Source organism: Brachycentrus maculatus, unplaced genomic scaffold (genome assembly GCF_059751285.1).
Source record: "Brachycentrus maculatus isolate JH-2025_06_01 unplaced genomic scaffold, ASM5975128v1 h1tg000117l, whole genome shotgun sequence".
Lineage (NCBI taxonomy): Eukaryota > Metazoa > Arthropoda > Insecta > Trichoptera > Brachycentridae > Brachycentrus > Brachycentrus maculatus.
Genome location: NW_028280870.1, coordinates 3205001 through 3225939, shown reverse-complemented (window position 1 = coordinate 3225939; position 20939 = coordinate 3205001). Strand labels below are relative to the sequence as shown.

The 20939-nt window shown below is 36.9% G+C and overlaps 1 protein-coding gene across 7 annotated transcripts in view; it reads right to left on the bottom strand.

The window, feature by feature from the left end:
• kcc (solute carrier family 12 member kcc) overlaps window positions 1-20939 on the bottom strand; it is a 303698-nt gene that overhangs the window by 13350 nt on the left and 269409 nt on the right. For 3 of the 7 annotated variants that reach the window (XM_088259378.1, XM_088259377.1, XM_088259379.1), the window contains exons 3-8: window positions 3046-3119; window positions 2099-2350; window positions 1840-2025; window positions 1514-1749; window positions 1200-1353; window positions 49-235 (exon numbers count right to left, since the gene is read on the bottom strand). In XM_088259378.1, coding sequence (XP_088115504.1) covers window positions 49-235; window positions 1200-1353; window positions 1514-1749; window positions 1840-2025; window positions 2099-2350; window positions 3046-3119 — 1089 coding nt within the window. Of the gene's footprint in view, window positions 1-48; window positions 236-1199; window positions 1354-1513; window positions 1750-1839; window positions 2026-2098; window positions 2351-3045; window positions 3120-17832; window positions 18104-18871; window positions 18985-19410; window positions 19557-20939 lie in introns of those variants that run through there. The other 4 variants (XM_088259380.1, XM_088259382.1, XM_088259383.1 and 1 more) reach the window with 3 other exon arrangements.

The following is a 20939-nucleotide window of genomic DNA, read 5'->3' as shown; positions in this document are numbered from 1 at the left end:
GCGTGTACGTTGAACCGATAAATATAGAAATACGAAAATATGCGGTACCCGTAACGGAAGGGAAGAAGATTCCGATCAGAATGGTGAAAGTAGTGGTGATGTCCACAGAAACCTGGTTGTACAAGGGGCGATCCATCTGCTCCGTATCCTGAGGGTCCTTCCCGTACGAGATCAGCTGACCGAGCTCGCTGAATGAGTCCGCTAAGTTGTCGAAGAATACCCCACTCGATAGTCCCTAATGTAGGAAGAAAAAGGCCTAACATCAGTCAACGGAAAGGCTCTCATTTGAAACGCAAATTCTGTGGTGAGATCACGCTATAGAGCTAATCGTTTACATTTCGAAGTGAAACTTTTTAGGCGGCGATTCGATAATCGATAATTGGACGAGAATCGAGAGTGAAACTTTATGAACCCGTCATGTTTATTAGGCAAATTTCGTTACACGAGAGAGAAGAAAGATATAACGTAGAGAAAATGAGAAACAGAGCTATACATTTTGACGCCACGGGAGTAGAGCAAAATTGAACGATGTTAACACAACGATAGAAAGCGATAGAATAAGATAGTATCACGTATGCGTGCATTTTAGATGTACACGTCAGACGAACGCTATATATGGACACTGAGGCACCACGCGTTGTGTAAGTAATGTTTATCATTGTGTTTATACAAACCCAACGAATGAATAACAAAATCTGGAACTACAAAAGATGCAATTTTTTCTCTTTATCTCGAAAATATCGAATCACAGACATATGGTATATCTTATATTTTAGCTGTCAAAAACCATTATTATCAGTTTTACCAATTTAAGTACCAATTAAATGACATGTAAATATTGAATTAATAGAATGTTCTTTGTACAAACTTTGTATTTATTTTGAGATGGTTTCACTCTCTCTTTCTCTGTCTCTCGCATTAAATCTCTCTTATTCCTTATTATTTAAAAAGTTTTACTTCTAAATCAATAATTTCACCTTTTACTTACAGTTTTTTTTAAGAATAAAATACAATCTGACTATGATTAGACGAGTGTTTATACCAACTGCCGGGTATACATACCATGGACATCGGCACTTTTATATGAACATACGAGTATACTAGGTCATTTTGGATTATCGTTATTTGAGACAAAAGACCAGAGTTATACAATATTTGAAGAATATATTAATATATACAATTGTACATATATAGCTGACCTTGATTCCTTGCACGATGGAAATGTTGTTAGCGAGGAAGTAAGGATCGCACGTCTTGTTGGGACAGAACATCCCGTATAGTTCTCCTCCGGGGGTTTTTGTGCAGTTGTTAATGTTAATATCCTTCAGTAGTCGCTTCCCCAACACGCACATTCTAAAAACCACAGTCGTCATTATCAGCAAATACAATTTAGCAATTTTACGAGCGTATTCACGAGAACGGGTGAAAAGGAAAATAATGAAAATTCATCGTTACAATAAAGCGACACACAGAGTTACCAACATAAAGTTTAATTTACGCATATTATACTTACTGCAATTTGTCATTTCCATTAATATTGTAGAAGATTCCAGTGTACACGGCGAGGATGGAAAGGATGACGCAAGCGAGGGCCACCGTCGCGAACTTGTTCACAAACTTGACTCCCACGAACACGATAGTTCCCATGACGAGCAGCAGGCCCGTTCCGTACACTCGGAAGTTGTTGTACATGGCGGACGGGTCCTTGGTGAAGTCGCCGAAGATGGACAGCGAGGGGGCCATGTACGTCTGTGGGAGCGAAACAATAATACCGGGTTAATACCGGGGGTATCCAGAGCAGCGAGAAGAGAATGCGAGCGGCATGCGAGATCGTCTCACCAGCACGATCTCCACGGCCCCCACGATGTACATGGCGGCGGCGAGGGTGGTGCCCGTGTAGAACAGCATGCCCACCGCCCCTCCGAACTCCGGGCCGAGCGAGCGCGAGATCATGAAGTAGCTGCCCCCGGCCGGCACCACCCCGTTGGTGGCTATGGCGGACATGGAGATGGCCGTCAGCATGGTCTGCGGACAGTGATGGGACAGTGAGTGGCGAGCGAGGGAAGACGTAGTTCGCGGGAGCGGCGAGGGTACTCACGGAACAACAGCACGTCAGCACGATGAGGAAGCCGAACACGGCGCCGGCGGTGCCCACGACCCACGTGAGGCGGATGAAGAGGATGACCCCGAAGATGTTCTGGATGCAGGGGAGGAAGACGCCGATGAGGGTGCCCATGCGGGACACGGGCGCCGCGGGCTTGTCGGGGTCTCCCGCCGCGGGGATGGTGTTGGAGTAGTTGGCCAGGGAGCTGAGGAGAGTGGAGATCCGCGGCCGGTCCTCCATCTCCTCCTGCGAGACGAGACGACAAATTAAATGGTAAATGCCCCTAAACCCCTTTGCCAGTAGATTTATAGCTCGGCGGCAGAAGTATTTTATTAATTTAGCTTTTCTCGCTTTCGCTACGAAAAAATCAAATGCCCTTTTTTATTATCTCGAGTATTTTTATAAATTTTTCCTGTTTCATGTGCTTATGTCCCCTGAAATATATATATATATATATATTTATATATATATATATATATATATATATATATATATATATATATATATATATATATATATATATATATATATATATATATATATATATTTGTATATTTAAATATATGTATATATGTATATATATGAACCAATCTTACGCATTTAATGCTACCAACGCGCAACGTGCTTAACCTGGAAAACGAGTCTGTGCATACGCACAAGCGTCTGATCGGTTATCGTATAAAAAAGTAAATATATTGCATTCATGTCAGCATGTCTCAAGTCATCTATTTTTCCGTGCTGTATTTTTTCGTATCATATAAAATATAAGTAGATCCCTTTTTGAGGGATGCCTTTATTTAGTAATAATAAAGCTAAAGGCTTGATGCCTGATACGCTGAAGGAATTTTAATAAACTATAAATACATTTGTCATCATACACATTTATGATATTATTAGGTACCCGTATTCTGTAGTTTTTTTAATACATGAAATGTACTTACAGAGTAAAGATAAAGGTTGGTCTCGTACCCCGACATCTTGTCCTTGTCATTACCCATCCCATCTTCGCCGCCATCTGCAACGATATATTTTTTTGTTTATAAGAATATTCAAAGTGGTGTATGTTCAACATGGTATGTTTTAAAGTAATGAAACTGCGTGAGAACTGCACGCGAATAGAGGTCAAAACGTCGGAAAACAAAGTTATTTATTTACATCTACATTCATAATAATCTTTAGGATTGACTTCAGTCAATTTGATCAAAAACATTATTAAATTTAAAAAAAAACTCTTTTCAACAGTTTTCGAATTGGTAAAAGTTTAATATCAAAATGTATCGATATCTCAACATAGATATTTTTATTGAATTATGATGCAAAAGTCGGTAAGTAATTTATAGGGCATACATATCATCGACTGGTTTAAGGGATCACTATAATATTCACCACTCTACCTATGATCAAAGACTAACTAAAATCGTTAGCCAATATTCTTTTACAACAATATTGATAAATCAACAATAATTGTAATATAATTTTTTTTAAAGGGGTTCACTCCAGCATTTGTGAACAGAGATTTGGATGCGCTCAAAGTATAAAAAAGTTAAAAATCACTTAATAATAACAACCGAATGAAAAATCAATTAAAAAATATCATAAAAAATTGCGGAAGTAATTGACATATATTTAGATCAATACAGACATCATGTGTCGTTTTCTTCAGATGTATGTGGACTCTCCAAACTTAAGGTTTAAGTTATTTAATTAAAATAAGAATTATAAAATTATTTTAAAGATTAAAAATTTATCGAGACTTATGTTTCTACTATAAAAATATTTTAATTATTTTATTTTTTATGTTTTTATTTTACGTGGGTGAATTTCAACCCGTGGTATTCGAAAGGCTCAAAGAGAGTGAGGGGCGCGAACAGAAGTGGAAATGACGGAATAAAGTTTTAATTAAACCATTTTGAAAAAATAAAAGTTGTGAAATCATTGTTGGAAAACAAAATGTTCTCGAGTCTGTCTTGTTAGAAGTTTCCATAAAAAGGTATCTACTAGGTATTTCAAAATTGACGTTCTCAGAGCTCTTCAATTGTCATTTAACGCATCTTATGTTAAAAAATGTTATGTTGAAACAGTGTAAACTATCTGGAATGGTGTAGAGATTATCGATGCAAAGCTAAGTATATGGAAACGTTATGTTGAAACAGTGTAAACTATCTGGAATGGTGTAGAGATTATCGATGCAAAGCTAAGTATATGGAAACGTTATGTTGAAACAGTGTAAACTATCTGGAATGGTGTAGAGATTATTGATGCAAAGCTAAGTATATGGAAATGTTATGTTGAAACAGTGTAAACTATCTGGAATGGTGTAGAGATTATCGATGCAAAGCTAAGTATATGGAAATTTTATGTTGAAACAGTGTAAACTATCTGGAATGGTGTAGAGATTATCGATGCAAAGCTAAGTATATGGAAATGTTATGTTGAAACAGTGTAAACTATCTGGAATGGTGTAGAGATTATCGATGCAAAGCTAAGTATATGGAAAAGTTATGTTGAAACAGTGTAAACTATCTGGAATGGTGTAGAGATTATCGATGCAAAGCTAAGTATATGGAAACGTTATGTTGAAACAGTGTAAACTATCTGGAATGGTGTAGAGATTATCGATGCAAAGCTAAGTATATGGAAACGTTATGTTGAAACAGTGTAAACTATCTGGAATGGTGTAGAGATTATCGATGCAAAGCTAAGTATATGGAAACGTTATGTTGAAACAGTGTAAACTATCTGGAATGGTGTAGAGATTATCGATGCAAAGCTAAGTATATGGAAACGTTATGTTGAAACAGTGTAAACTATCTGGAATGGTGTTGAGATTATCGATGCAAAGCTAAGTATATGGAAATGTTATGTTGAAACAGTGTAAACTATCTGGAATGGTGTAGAGATTATCGATGCAAAGCTAAGTATATCTATATAACAGATGTCAAACATTGATATCGTAAACTTTCATTAGTTTTTAAGCCTATAATAGTAGTCTATCTATATGTTGTAAGTAGCCTTGCAAGGTGACCCATAAATTGCGGTAATCGAGCAACTCGCAATTTTATTAGGTCCAAATTTTAGATACAGCAATGAAAATAGGTTTTCGTGTGTCAAGAGTACGTAGAAAACAATTTACTACGTTCTGTCAAAGTTCTTTGAAATAACTCGTCAAATATTTTTTGATTTATAATATGGTCAACACATACACACAACACAACACAACACATTTATAATATGGTCAAACAAAAATGGTCAAATAAATATTTATACGTATAAAATAAATAATAAATACACATAAATCTTTTAAAGATAAGGATCTGCACCCAACGGTGCATAAGGCACTGCATCGTATCAGCAAAGTTTTATCTCCACACGAAAACTAAGTGATCAGTCCTATAATTTATCACTAGTCCAAGATACGTATTAACGCATAGTAAATCAATATTTTTTTTTTTTGGAATCTGAGCCCACCATCCACCCGCAGCAGTTATAGAGTCCCGAGGGACTCTCTGTCAGCTGCACATAGAGGAAAATCTTCAAAGTATTTCTAAAGAAATAAATATTGCTCTATTCAATTAATGAGGGGGGAGGAGGATGTACGGACAGAGGCCGACACTTCATCCCCACCCCTCGGGATCCCCTCATTACCTCTTTAACTTTTAATAAAATAAAAACAATAAGAACACAATAAGAACACAATAAAAAAAAAAAAATAACAATGTTTCCAAAAAAAAAAAAAAAACAGAATACAATTTAAGACGAACACAAACAATGACTTAAAGACTAAAGTAATAGAAAACTAGTAACTAATATTTAAAAAAAAAAACACCGTTATTTACATTAAGAGAAGAAAAAAAAACCATTAATAAAGAAGGACTTCCTGGGTGAACAAAGGCAGAGGATCCAAATACCACCCCCGTAAGGGGAGGACAAAACACAAAAGAACGTGTGCGTTCCGCTCGGAAGGAAGCACAGACCTGGCCGTATCAGCATCCCACAGGAACAGCAGCCTGTCCCACCAAATCAATCTCACCTAGGCGTCCGTGCATCTGAGGAGTTCCCAACGAGATACCCAAGTCCGGACGAACCGACGGAAGAGTGCAAAATTCGTACTGTTGGCCATCAGATCCACATTCCACGCTGGTCGCATGACCCCTGTCAGACCATTCAGCATCTCATCTCTGGCGTCATCCAATAGCACACAATGCCACAGGATGTGTTCGGCCGATTGATGTTCATCGCCGCAAGCACAGCCCGAAACAGAGGAAAGTCCAAGCTTATAAAGCTTGTATTAACGCATAGTAACATAAATAAAGATTAGAGTGTAAAATTACTCAATTTCAATTAATTTATTTTGTCCCTCCTGAAAATCGAACCCGGGATCACCCGCATGGTAGCCATATGCGCGAAGTACTGTGCTACACAGACATTTTTTTAATAGATTAAAGTAGGCGATCGAATCATGATCAAAAATTGTGAACTTACTTCTACGGATCTCTAATTTAAAGCTGAGTATTACCGAATTAAGTATACGTATGTACGTAAATCAAATTGAAGTTTTAAATTAACAAGAAAAACTGAAAAAATACGTTAACATTACCCGTACGCTTAGTAAAAAGTAGATTGTGAGAAACAAAACACAAACATAATAATTACGTTTTTAGGTATGCTACAAATATGGTAAGCATAAAAAATGTGCCTTTTAGTTAAAGTAAAATCCGCCTTCGTAGTGTAACGGTCAGCACGCTCGGCTACTGTTCTGGAGGTCCCGGGTTCGATTCCCAGGGGGGCCAAATAATAAAAGTGTTTTGATTTATTTACTCACTATATTATTTATTCACAACATTTTGAGTGTGTCCAAACACTTGTTCACAAAATCTGGATTATCTCCAATTACAGGAGTCATTTTCATATTATTTTTTGACATCTCATCAAAGATGAAGAAGAATATGGAAGTCCGGGCATTTACGGGGCTTACGACCGTCATAGGCTGGTTTAAGTGATCACTTTACACACGTGTAACATTCACCAATTCTACCCATCATTGACAACCACACTACTCAAATTCTTGGAAGTTCTATATACATGAACCAATTTAGAAACCTTGTTCATGAATCGCTAGAACTTCACTAGAGACATCTATTGGTGAGATGTAAAGAAGCTTTTTATTGAGCAGAAACTCTTATATTAGTATGTGAGATCCGAATCCTGGATTATAATCACACACATGAGAAACGCCAGAAAATACCATTTTCATTTTTATTATTAAGCTTATAATTTGACCAGATAATTTATTTACAACATTTTGAGTGTGTCCAAATACTTGTTCACAAAATCTGGATTATCTCCAATTACAGGAGTTATTTTCATATTATTTTTTGACATCTCATCAAAGATGAAGAAGAATATGGAAGTCTGGGCATTTACGGGGCTTACGCCCGTCATAGGCTGGTTTATCTTCATGAGGAAAGAATGTAAGGCTGAGATAAGCATTATCGATAAAATTAAGAAAGGTGTGTTGAGATGGTTTGGACATGTGGAGCGTATGAGTGAAGAAAGAATGGTTAAACAAATTTATGAGGCGAATGTAGTTGGAAAAAGAAGCAGAGGACGACCGAGGAAAACTTGGCACAATCAGGTATGTCAAATACTTGAAAGCGGCCGGGTCAGGAGTCGTAATAATCGTCGGGTATGTATGAGGAGATGCATGAATGTAGAAGAGGCAAAGAATGTTTGCAAGGACAGAGTGGTGTGGCGTTCAATTCTCTCTGCCTAACCCTGCGGAGAAGCGGCGTGATGGTTGGTTAGTTAGTTAGTTAGTTATTCAATAGTACCTGAAGCGAAGGGGTGATCAGCTTTTCTTCATGTGTTAACGATCAAGATAACACTGCGTTTATATGATGCAGTGCCCTATGCACCATTAGAGTGTGGATAAGGGTTTGAAGAAGATAAGAAAATAAATAACTAATTATTTTTATCCACTTGAAGACGAGCTCAATATAACTAAATGATAGAAAAATAAAAGCATCGATTCTACAGTATGCAATTCCTGTGATTTTTCATAAACCAGATTTTTACTCCGGTAATATTCTGTCAAGCTGATACCATTTTAACAATTTGATGTCCCGGCGAAGCCATTTCAGCAATTTGGTGACACGCTCGCGCTGGGAGCGACAGATAAACTACACCATGTTCCTAGCTCCCAGGACTGTGTACTTTATAACGCGACAGGGTGTAACAAAAGTGTTGTAAAAATATAGGAGTTCTACGGAACTTGCAAGATATAGTAAAATCATTACGTATTTTGTAAGTCTTATTGTTTCATAAAAAAGCGCGGACTCAGCCATCGTCAAAATCAGTCATTCATAACACAAGTCAACAACTTTTTCTTGGGTTTCTGTTCTAATGCTTGATTCTGATTCTAAACATAAAATAACACTAAAAATTCCATTTTGAGCTTTTAAAGTTTGCTTTTGTCTGATTTACGTCGATAAGTAAGGTTTGAAGATTTAAATTGATTTTATGAGCAACAGATGGTAGCACTTTGATCACCCCGATAGCAAATCGCATATTATTTGTGAAGGGTACTTGTAGTGAGTGTTTACTTTTAAAAAATCGTTTTGGCAACAAATTTGAAGCTTTGCGCAGCTTACGAAACCTATTTTTCGCAGAAAAATAAGCCTGGGAGAGTCTCAAAGCAGTAGTTAATGGTTTTCTCGGTAACAACAGTGTTGACAATTATGAAGGGTTGATTGAAACTAAAATTGAGCTTAAAGTTTAAAAAAAATGGGCTGCAGAATGTCTCATAAACTTCATATGCTACATGCTCATCTGCTTCAATTTAAAGACGTAAATCAAATATTTATATGGGTCTCTCAGTTACTTAGAGCAAGGAGAACGTTTTCACTAAGGTGTGGTGGACTTTGAACGACGTCACCGTGGGCAGTACAACGAGAATATGATGGGAGATTATATTTCGATTATGTTTAATACGAGAAAGCTTATACAAACATAAGAGAACTTCTAGAAATATGAATTAATTTTTTGTTGTTGTTATTTTACATTTATATGCAATAGCATATAAACAATAGTTTACGATTATTCTCGAATTCAAAAGACTTTGATGTTCAGCAAAAACATTGTTAATCGTAATTAAAAATAAAATTATGAAATTTAAAAATAAAAAAATTCTTAAAAATTAAAAAAAATTGCAGTTTTTCTGACTGAAGTTTGTTTCTAGATCAGAAAAACTGTTTTTTTCTTTATTTGAAACATAACCTAAATTTCACAAAAATCGTGTCGGTGAGTAATTGAACGAATTACGAACGTCTATAATTAAGTTCACTAGTGTAACATACTAGTACCTTACGTATCCTCAGGTGTTTAAGTTATCACGATATTATGTGTCCAACTCACGGCGCGGAAAAGCGCAATCTTTTCCAGCCTTTTACACCTGGTGCCGTCGTAGCCTTGTTTCCTCTGGCGGATAGTGTATAGCGCGTACTGGTGAATATTACATTTTATTAGGAAATATCCGCTAAATTTGTGCCACTAACCACTTAAGATTTCACGCTCGGATTGTAACATGTTATTTTTAACGTCTCTTAAGGGAAAACAAGTATTTTTTGAAAGGTCAAGCTTAATGTAATACGAAAGATTAAACTCAGTTTAAATTATGGGAATCTAAAAGATTTAATGTAATAAATGTTGAGAATAATACGCGATAATCCTATCCGCGTTTAACTGTACGTGAATATTATGTCGGAGTGTTTAATTGGCCGAATTAATTTATTACATACTTATTTATTTACTATTTTATATTCATACAATTGTATATTTAGATGTAGTTTTAACAAACAATATCAATTTTCAAATTTATAGTTTTTTTCCTAAAAGAAAAACACAAGAAGTATTATTTTTAAATCTTTACTTGTCAATACTGTTAGATTCTTAAGTGTTGGTATTTTGAGTCCATTGGTTCTGATAAGCCAGCACACACTGATACATTCATGCGTTACGCCGACCGAATCTGGAATTGGGACTTCCCTGTTATATGATTTAGAGCGGTCTATGCACCATTAGCTGCGGATATAGGAAAGAAGAGGAAATTATGCTTTAGTGATTCCATTCGGTATCTCTGAATACGAAATGCGGCACTTTCCTTTCAACGGGACAAAAAAGAACACTAAACCTGAAAACTTGAATAGCTAATAATATTATTGGGTCAAATTTTTACGGACCGACTATTATTATGGCCCTCGTGGCGCCTGCGACCATCCCTCCCCGCCTCCCGCTCCGCTCCCCGCTCCGCTCCTCGCCCCCGCCCCCGCCGCGCCGTAACCCTTTGTACTCTCCCAAATGTGATATTTTACTTTAACAAAGGTCTTTTACGTCGTGGTCTTTTCATTTGAAATTCAAGAAATATCCCGACTGACAAAAGATTTCGCCGAAAACGAAGATATTTACTAAGCTTGATAAAAGTGTTCGTTCATTTGACAGCCTGCTGATGACAGTGACAAATGTCGGACCGTTTCAGCCTGTAGGTGTACCCGAGTACCTACTCTCTGCAGGCTCCGCTCTCCACTCTCCGCTCTCCGCTCTCCACTCTCCACGCCGTGCACACTCGACACTATTATCTGCAGAGAGAGGATTAACGGAAAGCGACGGATTATCCATCCCACTTCCTACTGTCGCGTGTCGTGACGTCACGACATCACTTCCTTACCTGCCCAAACAAGGCTATCGCTACAACCTATCGGGGACAAGATGGCACTAATTGTAAGTGATAATCTGTTGTTGTCTCATTGTATTACTTCGGTGACCGGTGTGATCCATGATCCATGATCCATGATCCATAATACCCGCGAATACGATTATTTTCCTGATAAATTTCCAATAAATACGATCAATCGCACATTATTTAAAAACTTAGAATATAACAAAACAAAAAAACTGAATCTAAAAAAGAAAATACTAATAATTACATAGCTTTTGGTAGTCTCTATTAAGATAAACAATAAATATATATTTCAAATTTATGAGTTAATCCAAAACTTTTCCATCGATTGAAGTAATTACTATGTTGAGTTATATTATTACCAGCGAAGTACGTAGGAGTGTGTATATCAGTACTACAGCAGTCGTCTCAGTAGATCCGTCTATTTATGTTTAGAATTACTTTCCCAAATCTAATATTTAAGAGGAAATTACAGACTGCTGATCGTTTATAGACAAATTATTGCTGTCAATCTTAGCAGAAATTCGGAAATTAAGCTCTTTACTCGGACTCGGGAAAGAATATTTTTATTTTGAAATTAAATAGCCGTTTAAAATAAAGGTCAGAATTCTCCTTGATAGGTTTATGGGTGTGTTGAAAAATGTAATTTATCCATATGTACATAAGAGTGTTGGTTGAAGTTTTACCGGTTTTACTTATAGATGTCGCTAGAGATATGTATACATTACTATGATTTGGCATCTTTGTCATATTTTTCTATGGACGTTAACCTTCAAAAATACACAAGTTACATTCTGCCAAAATAATAGTGTCATAGTTGTTTACCTAAGTGAATATGTCGAGTTTCGTTCCAAGTAAATCGCATTTGCGGCATTCGTTGCTTTTCTTATTTCATCAAAAGAAAAAGCAGTTGAAGCTCATCGGTTGCTAGTACAAACTTATGGTGAACATACTCCAGTGATTAGAACATGTGAGACATGGTTTCGTCAATTTAACAGACAATGAGCATCCTGGTGCAACGAAAAAGTTCGAAGACGAGGAATTGCAGGTGTTCCAACCCAATTGCAACAACAATTGGCACAAACACTTAATGTGACCCGAGGAGCAATTTGCCAACGTTTAAAAGCCATGGGAAAGATCCAAAAGTACGGAAAATGGGTACCACACCAAATGAACGAGAGACAAATCGAAAATTGTCGCAACCAACGCATCGTCTCATACAGCTAAAGTGGTGAAGAACACTCTAGAAGCATTGAATTGGGAAATATTATCGCACTCGCCGTACTCTCCAGACCTTGCCCCGTCCGACTATCACCTTTTCGCATCGATGGGACACTCACTCGCAGAGCAGCGCTTCGCCAATTTTGAAAAAGTCGAAAAATGGCTCGTCGAATGGTTTGCCTCGAAAGAGAATTTTTTTTTGGAATGGTATCCATGATTTGCCTCAAAGATGGGCAAAATGTATAGAATCCGATGGTCAATACTTTGAATAAAAAAAAGAGATTCCCTTGAGAATTAAGCGTTTTCTTTATTGAAAAAACCGTCAAACTTCAACTAACATCCCTGATTAGTACAGTGATTAGCGCGTTTGACTACCGTGTTGGAGATCCCGGGTCAAAATAAATATTAGTGATTTTCCACCGTAATAAATAAATATTATATAATATAATATCACCCGATGCATGGAGACCGATCACTTCACCTTACTGTAAGTACAGAGATAACATCACACCCCATGGGGTGCATGCACCAACGGGTGCGGATAAGGATAAGAAGAAGACATCATTTATTTATTTGGTTTAGAAATACCTAAAATTGAACAGGATACTATTGAATTCTTCTAGTGGCTCTATCTACACTAAAAAATGTTGTATCGGACACTGCGTCCGATCGATGCGACGTTGTTTTGATCGTCAGATTAGTAGTGCGCTCCAGTTTTTCGGATCTAGGAGTGGAAAATGTTTGAAGGGATATGAATATAAAAAATACTGACAAATAAAGGAGCTCGAAAATAAAGGGGGATGAAAGACATAAATGCTATATGAAATGAAAGACCTATAGCAGTAAAGATTTTTGTTGTTGATAATACTGTAATTTTAAACTAGTGCATAGATTTTTCGGTCCAATATCTAGATTATTTTACTTATATGATCTTTATTGGTGTCTGATTAACCATTAACTTCATTTCAAATTACGTAGGTAAAGGCGAAATGAGGCGTATGTTATCGTAGATCATTCTGAGATTGGAACCCGAGCAATCTACTCATAATTATGGTATATACGTTACGTAATATGGTCTACGACGCGATGGTCCGTTGAATTTCGATTTAAACAGCTAGGTTTCGTACCACATTAGGTGTATAGTAAATAATCAACACAAAAAATAATGTGAATTATTATTTTGATATCGAAAACATAAAATGCATTGAATAATATTTTTATGGCAATCATGTTTGATTTTAGATTTTAGACCCTGCAGGCCATACATTTTTATACATTATACTCGTAAATATTCCATGTATATATTCCATTCCTCTTCAATCTTATCATGTATGGGATTGTGGAGGATATTGAAGCACTACATAAAGGATACAGACTAGGAGAGGAAACCATAGATATTGTTTTATATTTTTAAAGTTAAAATATACTTCGTCTCCGTTGCAAAATGTTTTTAATATGATTTTATCCGGTTTGAGGACGGATATTTCAATGGCAATTCGAGTATATATTTTTTACTAATATTTCAATCTATCAACATGAAAGTAATGTAATGAAAGTAAAGTAATGATATTCCTTTTAAAATAATTACATCAATGAGACCATGATGTCAATTCCCTAAAAACAGGTTTAAAAAACGTTTTGGGTACGTTTGTTATTTTGTTTAAAAAGATTGGATAAGAGATACAATTTTAATCAAAATTCCAAGAAAATACCACAAGCAAGTTTTTTAGCCTTAAAGATCGAACCCACCAACCCGCTCTGTGACCGTTTCAGGACTACTGAGCTCGTTAATTTCAAGTATTTTTGTTTAATGATTGCTCTTTTAAATTGTGAACTCTTTGCCAGAGACCAAGTTGGAAGAGTTTTCGACTATTATGTTACTTTTTACTCGATTTAAATTTCACTGGTAGCTAAGGGAAAATAGAGAGAAAAGTAACTTTGTTATAATTGTCGTTTAGATTATCTAACAGAAATTACAATGTTTCAGTCACTACAAAAAACATAACCTTGGAAAACCTGTGCATATTTTGAATTGAGTGATTTTCTCATTTCTTACCTCGAGGTAAAGGCAGTAACCTGTATGGTAATATAAACAGCCCAGAGTAGCCTAGCTATTGCTACAATGCTATTTTTCTTACTTAGTACTGCACACATATAAATCTATAAACGTTACTTTTTCAGTTACCCGATTGGGATTTGGTCAATTATACTCGTTCTTCTTATCGTTTTATATTGCTTGAGCTTTTAATGTTAAATTTAATTTCTTAACAAGATCTATCTTATGCCAGAAACTATAAATATCCAATACGAAACCGAATTTGTAGACCGATTAGTGTTACAAGCGCTGGATTATCGAATTCAAAACTGAATAAAATAACGACTTCTTGCGATGAAGTCGTAACTTAATTTAGATTTTGAATTTGGTCATCCCTACCACGTACCTATCCATACGTAACTACTTTTCCTCCTACAGTTCCTTTCTCACATATTATTTCAATAATTTCCTAAAGCCCTCATTTGATTGCGTTATCCGTAGTGTTTCTTTTTTTCTAGACCGACGAATTAACTCTGAACGCAGTGTCCTGTGCGCTATTGGAAGCTGATAGGGGTCGAAAGAAAAATAGTAGAAATTTAGTCATACAGGTACTGAAAGCGTTTTTCTGGATTACTATGTCTTATGTAACAACACTATTAAACGATTTTTATATCAAAATATCCAAAAAAGCAAATTATTGCGATGACAATAATCATTGTTCGAATAAAACAACCGAAAAAATTATTTTCATTTTGGGATGAAGTCAGGATGTAGGATGAATATAAGGCCCATCTAACGTAATAAAGAGTCGCGAAAAATGAAGTAGTGGCGTTTTCCCGCTTGAAGACACATTGTGCAGTCACGAATAAGGTTGCATGGATTCTAGTGGAAACGAACGACTCGAATCTTCTGAGACGTGAAGGTTCATACACAGAGACTTTTAAATTTGCAGGTGGAAGGCGGATAGGACGGAGATGTGAAATAATGGATACTATAATGTTCAGCAGCTCATATTGGAGGTTTTCGGGTAAAATCAGCATGAACGAGTATCGAAAAATAAATATGCATGTTTACTCGTTCATATTAGCAGTGTACAACTTAAACAAGTTAGTTTGAGTACTGTTATGCAATCCCGAGTACCCTAACCATTGCTGATATTCTCATTTATTACTAACTATTCGGCTTTAATTTCTTTCCTTCAAATGTATTCCACTTAACATTAATGAACTCACAATTTATCATTATACGGATTTAAAAATGAAACAATAGAAAACAGTATAATAATAATCTCTCAAGGCGAAACAGCCTTCATAAAAATAAGCAAATTTCTGTTTTATTAACATTAAAAATAATAGCCTATGAAAATCAACAAAGCAAATGCCTAAATTAACAGTATAAATATTATTTCATTGATTGATTCGGCAGTCACTTTGTGGTAAAAATCTATCCATTGATAATTTATGCTTAACTTCGTTAATACCAATTTTTCTTAAAATATATTTCGACACGTGTTTTGATGAATTCCGCATCATTTTCAAACATACGGTGTTTGTAATCACCAAAATTTTCAAATAAATATTGTAAATTATATCGGACAATAAAAACAACATGACTATATCAGCTACAAAGACTAAGGAGAATGGTGTTCTCTCAGATCTCGGTGGAATGTAGCGTGACTATGGATGGCGTCTTACTGGACAATTGGAAAAGTTCAAACACCTGTGTGGTCAAACGGATCTGCGATGTGAAGTGATGAAGTGAACAATACTGCAGTCATCTCAGGATGCCTGAAAAATTATATATGTAAAAACTCTGCCATGAAGATCGGCAGCAAAATTAAAATATATAAAACTTGTGCGCGACCCATCATGACATATGGGATCGAATGCAGAGCGGACGCCGCAGTAACAAAAAGCGCGCTAAGAGTGTCAGAAATGAAGACTCTAAAAAGCATATCTAGCAAGAGTGTACGAGATAGACTAAGGAACACCATGATAAGAAAAATATACGAAAATTAAGACGTTGTTAGGTAAGGAAGACAGTGAAGAAGACAATGGTATGCGCATGTGAGGAGAATGGAACCATCCAGATTCCCCCACATTGCACTGCACGGCCAACCGTAAGGTCTCTCCAACTGGGAGACTACCGAAGAGATATATTGACAGCTGGGAATTAACATCGCAGGAGTCTAATCCCTCTTGAAACCAGGCCACAAGACCTACTTTAAGCAGAAGAGAATATATCAGACACTGGATTATTCACCCTACGGATCATATGTCAAGTTATAGCTGTCTCTACTTGATATGAAACCTCTATCGTTCCTCTTTATATGAAAGAAGATGGAAGTTTGAGCATCCCAAGGCTCACGACCTGGCATTTGGCTGGCTTAAGAGGCCATCTTTTACACTTGTGTAACGTTCACCATATTGTTGAACATCCATGTTGCATTACTTCTTGAAACCTGTACATTTATGCAATGGTCTCAGAACCTTCCATATGCGGAAGGTTCTTCTATAGGGTTGTACAGTAAAAATTGGAGTTGGAGTCGCTATAAAACGCACGACTGCGCCTCTGACCTCAAACAATTCATTCTGCGAAAATAAAAATTAGTGGAGTTGATTGTGAAATGTCGAATTTCGAATTGGAATCATGTTTTAACTCCACATTCTAGATTTTTTATACGCGCAATTTGTGATTAAAATGCCCGTTCTTTTTATTGAGTTGATGTTTAATAAGATTTTTGGACCTAACTTTACATAGAAAGTGTATATTTTCAAATAGTTGTTTTGTCTCATCGGAAAATCTACGGTTACTACCTAACACCAAACGTTAACAGAGAGGAAGTGCAATTAAATAATGTTGAATAGAAAATCCTCATAAATTGTATTGTTAGGACTCGAATTGCCGAGGCATTAAAATAAATAGGTATTATTTTTTGCTCTCAAATTTGTATGTTAATAACTACCATGAACTAACTAACACTTTATCAATCTTATGTAACGTCGAATGATGATAAAAGGATATGAAGAAAAAAAACTGCTCAAATTTAAACGATTTAAGAAGATTAGCAGAAATTTATAGATTAGTGTAAATCTTTACTTTGTAAAAAAAGAATTGTGAAGAATATTGTGTTATTTTTATACAATAATATAAAAATATAAACCTAGAGATATTTGTAATACGGAAACCTTTCGATTTCGCTCCCTACTTGTGCGCTAGAAAAGTGGGCGTATCACTTATTCTGGCTTCTATAAGGAAACATCTTTTCTTCAAACCTCAAACCTCAAAGGGTAAATTTTCTATATAACGATAAATGTGGTATTATTAGAGGTAGATTGATTGATTGACATTTTTCGAATAAAAATATTCCCATTCTGCTCAACAATACGAATATTAAAATATTACATAGACGCAAAACCAGCAATTATCTACCTTTTTCTGTTATCTAATTTAATTATAATCTAGTTGAATAATGAAAAATGCAAATCTGTCTCTTTGTACACAGAATAGACAGTCTAAAATTTTTTTTTATTTTTTTTTTAAACAAAAACAGATTAAAAATAATTATTGGTGAATACACAATATACTCGTATTTGACGGAAAATATATGTTGTAAAATAAAAAATGATCAAATGAGAGATTTTTTCTCTCCATAGTCATGTTGAGCTTCGACAATAGTTTTTAGCGTACGGGAGAAAAGGGTCTCCTCGATAAGAGTCAGACGATAGTTTTCCAAACCTTTCTTGGGGGACGTGGTATTGTTGGCCTCCGCCTTGGTGGCCGGCAGAGGACTGCTCTTCTTGGAGCCTCCCGTCATGCTGCGGCCGTCCGCTGTCGCCCGGTCCCGGCCTCGACTAGCAGCCTCCAGTAGCCCTACCGACGCACGTCGCCTTGCAGCACTGAACGAGGAACAGTTTTCACGCGAACGCTTTTGTGGGGAGGACCATCACCGGACTGAACTAACTCCGACGTATCGTTGACATATTATCGAATCTCCCTGTAAGTCTTCCTACGAGACAAACGGACAATAATGAGTAATTTGTTGATTGTACCGACAACAATAAACGGTTTAAAGATTACCCTATGATAAAATATCAGCTAGCCTATGTTCAAATAAGCCAACAATGACATCGCGATATGTTAAGTCAATATTCATTTTATCTCGGAATGCCAAATGAAGTAAATATATAAGAGCTACAAATACGATAATATTTATATAGTCTGAACTGTAATATCTAAATTGTGAATTGTCAAAAGCGGTTTAAAGATCTCGCTTCAGAAAGGTCACTACGTAAACGTAATAATTACTATTAATCAAACACACCTCGCGACAATTAAAACAAATCTATTTTATTCTCAGACTCAAATATTAAAATTTTATGAAAGAATGCAAAGTTAATTTGAGCTCTTAAAACTTAAAGTTACGCATTTTTTCGCCTTTTCTATCATAGAGTAATTCTCAATTTTCACACAAGGAAAGTTATTCCTGCTTAAATTCAGATTTTGCGTTTGACACTAGACATCTGATGTCGTTATCGAGACATTCGCATTAACCGCGGTAAACATGTCAACACATAGTTGATACGCAGTGAGTCCCGGACTCGGCGAGACGTCAAGTCCCCGCGAACCGAGTGACTCGGGCGAGGGAATTTGTGTCACTGACAGATGAATTGATTGTCGGTACACATCAACAACACATTCTCGGAGATAAGTATCGAGTGAATTAGCCGGAGGTCGGCCGCGATGGGGGCGGTCGGGGGGTGGGGGCGCGGGGTACCGGGGCTGCGGACCGGGGGGCCCGGAGTCCTGCAGGAGGGAGGTGCCGTTGAGAGAGGCTCCCGGAAGAGCGCGCGTCGCGGGGCGTCGGTTTTCCGCGAGTGCCCATAACCTAAAAGCGGAACTGGTCCATGGCGCAGCCTCCGGGCGAGGGGGGCGGGGGGCCGCGGCGCACGCGCCGTCCCGCTCCCGCCGTCGCGCCAGAGCGAGACGGCCGCGCGCCGAGAGCGGAGCGACCCCGTGGCTTAAGGGTTAGGCGACCGATTTTAAATCATATTTAACGAATTGACGTTTTCGTCGCTCTCGACATATCGACATATTTGCGAGTAGGAGGCGGAGAGATGGGGGCTCGGAAGTTTCTGTAAGCCCGTTATTGTTCGTAATTATTTTTCCTCCTTTTAAAAAAGTTTTATTAAATACAACTTTTTAAAAATATAATAAATTTATAAATTTAAAAAAGGATTTATGTTGAAAAAATAAGTAGCAAAAATTGTAAAATTACGGTAGAACAATTTATTTATTTATAATAAATATAAATACTAATAGCGGCTAATCAGTGGTCGGGTCCCGCGAAGAGCTTCAGGAGCGACGAAGATTTGGAAAAGCTCGGAAAGTGTCACGCGGCCGGAGCACCGACACGCCGGCACCACTACTCGCGCGACCCCCGCACACACACACACACTGGCGCGTCCACTCGGCCCGGGCACCGCAGCCTCCCGAGGCCTGCGCGGGACTATCGAGTGCCCCCCTCCGCCGCGCCCCGCCGCGCCCCGCTCCCTCCGCGCACGACGCTCCACTACTCGACTCCCGTTTTCTTTTTAATTTATTATTTATATTTATATTTCGCGCGCCCGAGACACAGAGACAACATTCGCAAAACAACGAGAGCTTTTGATTTTATTTTATTTTTGGCGAAGAATCTCCCGCCATTTTCCCCCGAATCGCTTACAACATAATCATAATTTGAAGTGACAATCATAAGGACTCATTCTCGCTGGCGGTACTCATTCATACGTACATAATTGTACGTTTATAACTCAAACCCATGTTTCGAAAACGTGAAATATTCCGTGGGAATATTTTTGGGAGAGTGCAAAACATGTCTCTTGTAACCAAAAAAATATTTTTCGGCTGTATGTATTACTTTATATTAACAATAATATTTAATTTATTATAATATAAATATACAGAATAAAATTTACATACTAAAAAAAATCACATTACATTTGAAATATAATAAACAATTTATGGTATTAGAATACGGAACCATGTCTTGATTTTTTGGAAAATAAGGTTATTTTAAATTCATCGAGCGCAATCTGTTCGGAGAAATTCAATCACGCGAAAACAAATCGCCTTAATTCTTTCGTCGCCAATAGAATAAAATGATGTAAGAGTCGAAATCCCCCCTCCGCTGCCCCTCCGCTGCCCCTCCCCCGGGCAGGGGTCCCTCGGCCGGGAAAGGAGGTCAGCGGACCTACCCTACACTCCGGAGCGCGTATACGGAGGATGTTAAATATCACTTAAAACAAATATTTTGATTTACTACTATTTATTTTTTAATTAAATTATAACTTTATTTTAAAATCACTTTAAAATTGTAGTGATTTTAAAGCAAAATTTTATTTTAATTATAAAATGGAAAATCACAAAGTTATTGGTTCAAATATAATAATAATAATAAAACCCTTATTCGCACCCCAATGGTGCATAGGGCACTGCTTCATATAAACGCAGTGTTATCTCAATCGTTTACACATGAAGGAAAGGTGATCAGCCCTCCGCTTCAGGTACCAGTCCAGGATAATATTGAATAAATATTACAGTGTAAAAATCACTTATATTTATTTGACCCCCCCCTGGGAATCGAACCCGGGACCTCCAGAACGATAAGCGTGCTGACCATTACACTACGGAGGCGAACAAAGGAGGTTCAAATATAAATTATATTATTTATTTTTTCTACTTTAACCCCTGTTGGTATATGAATGTTTCATTATTTTTTACTAATACATAGAGTTTAAAAAAAAATACATATACATATATGTATATACACACACATATATATA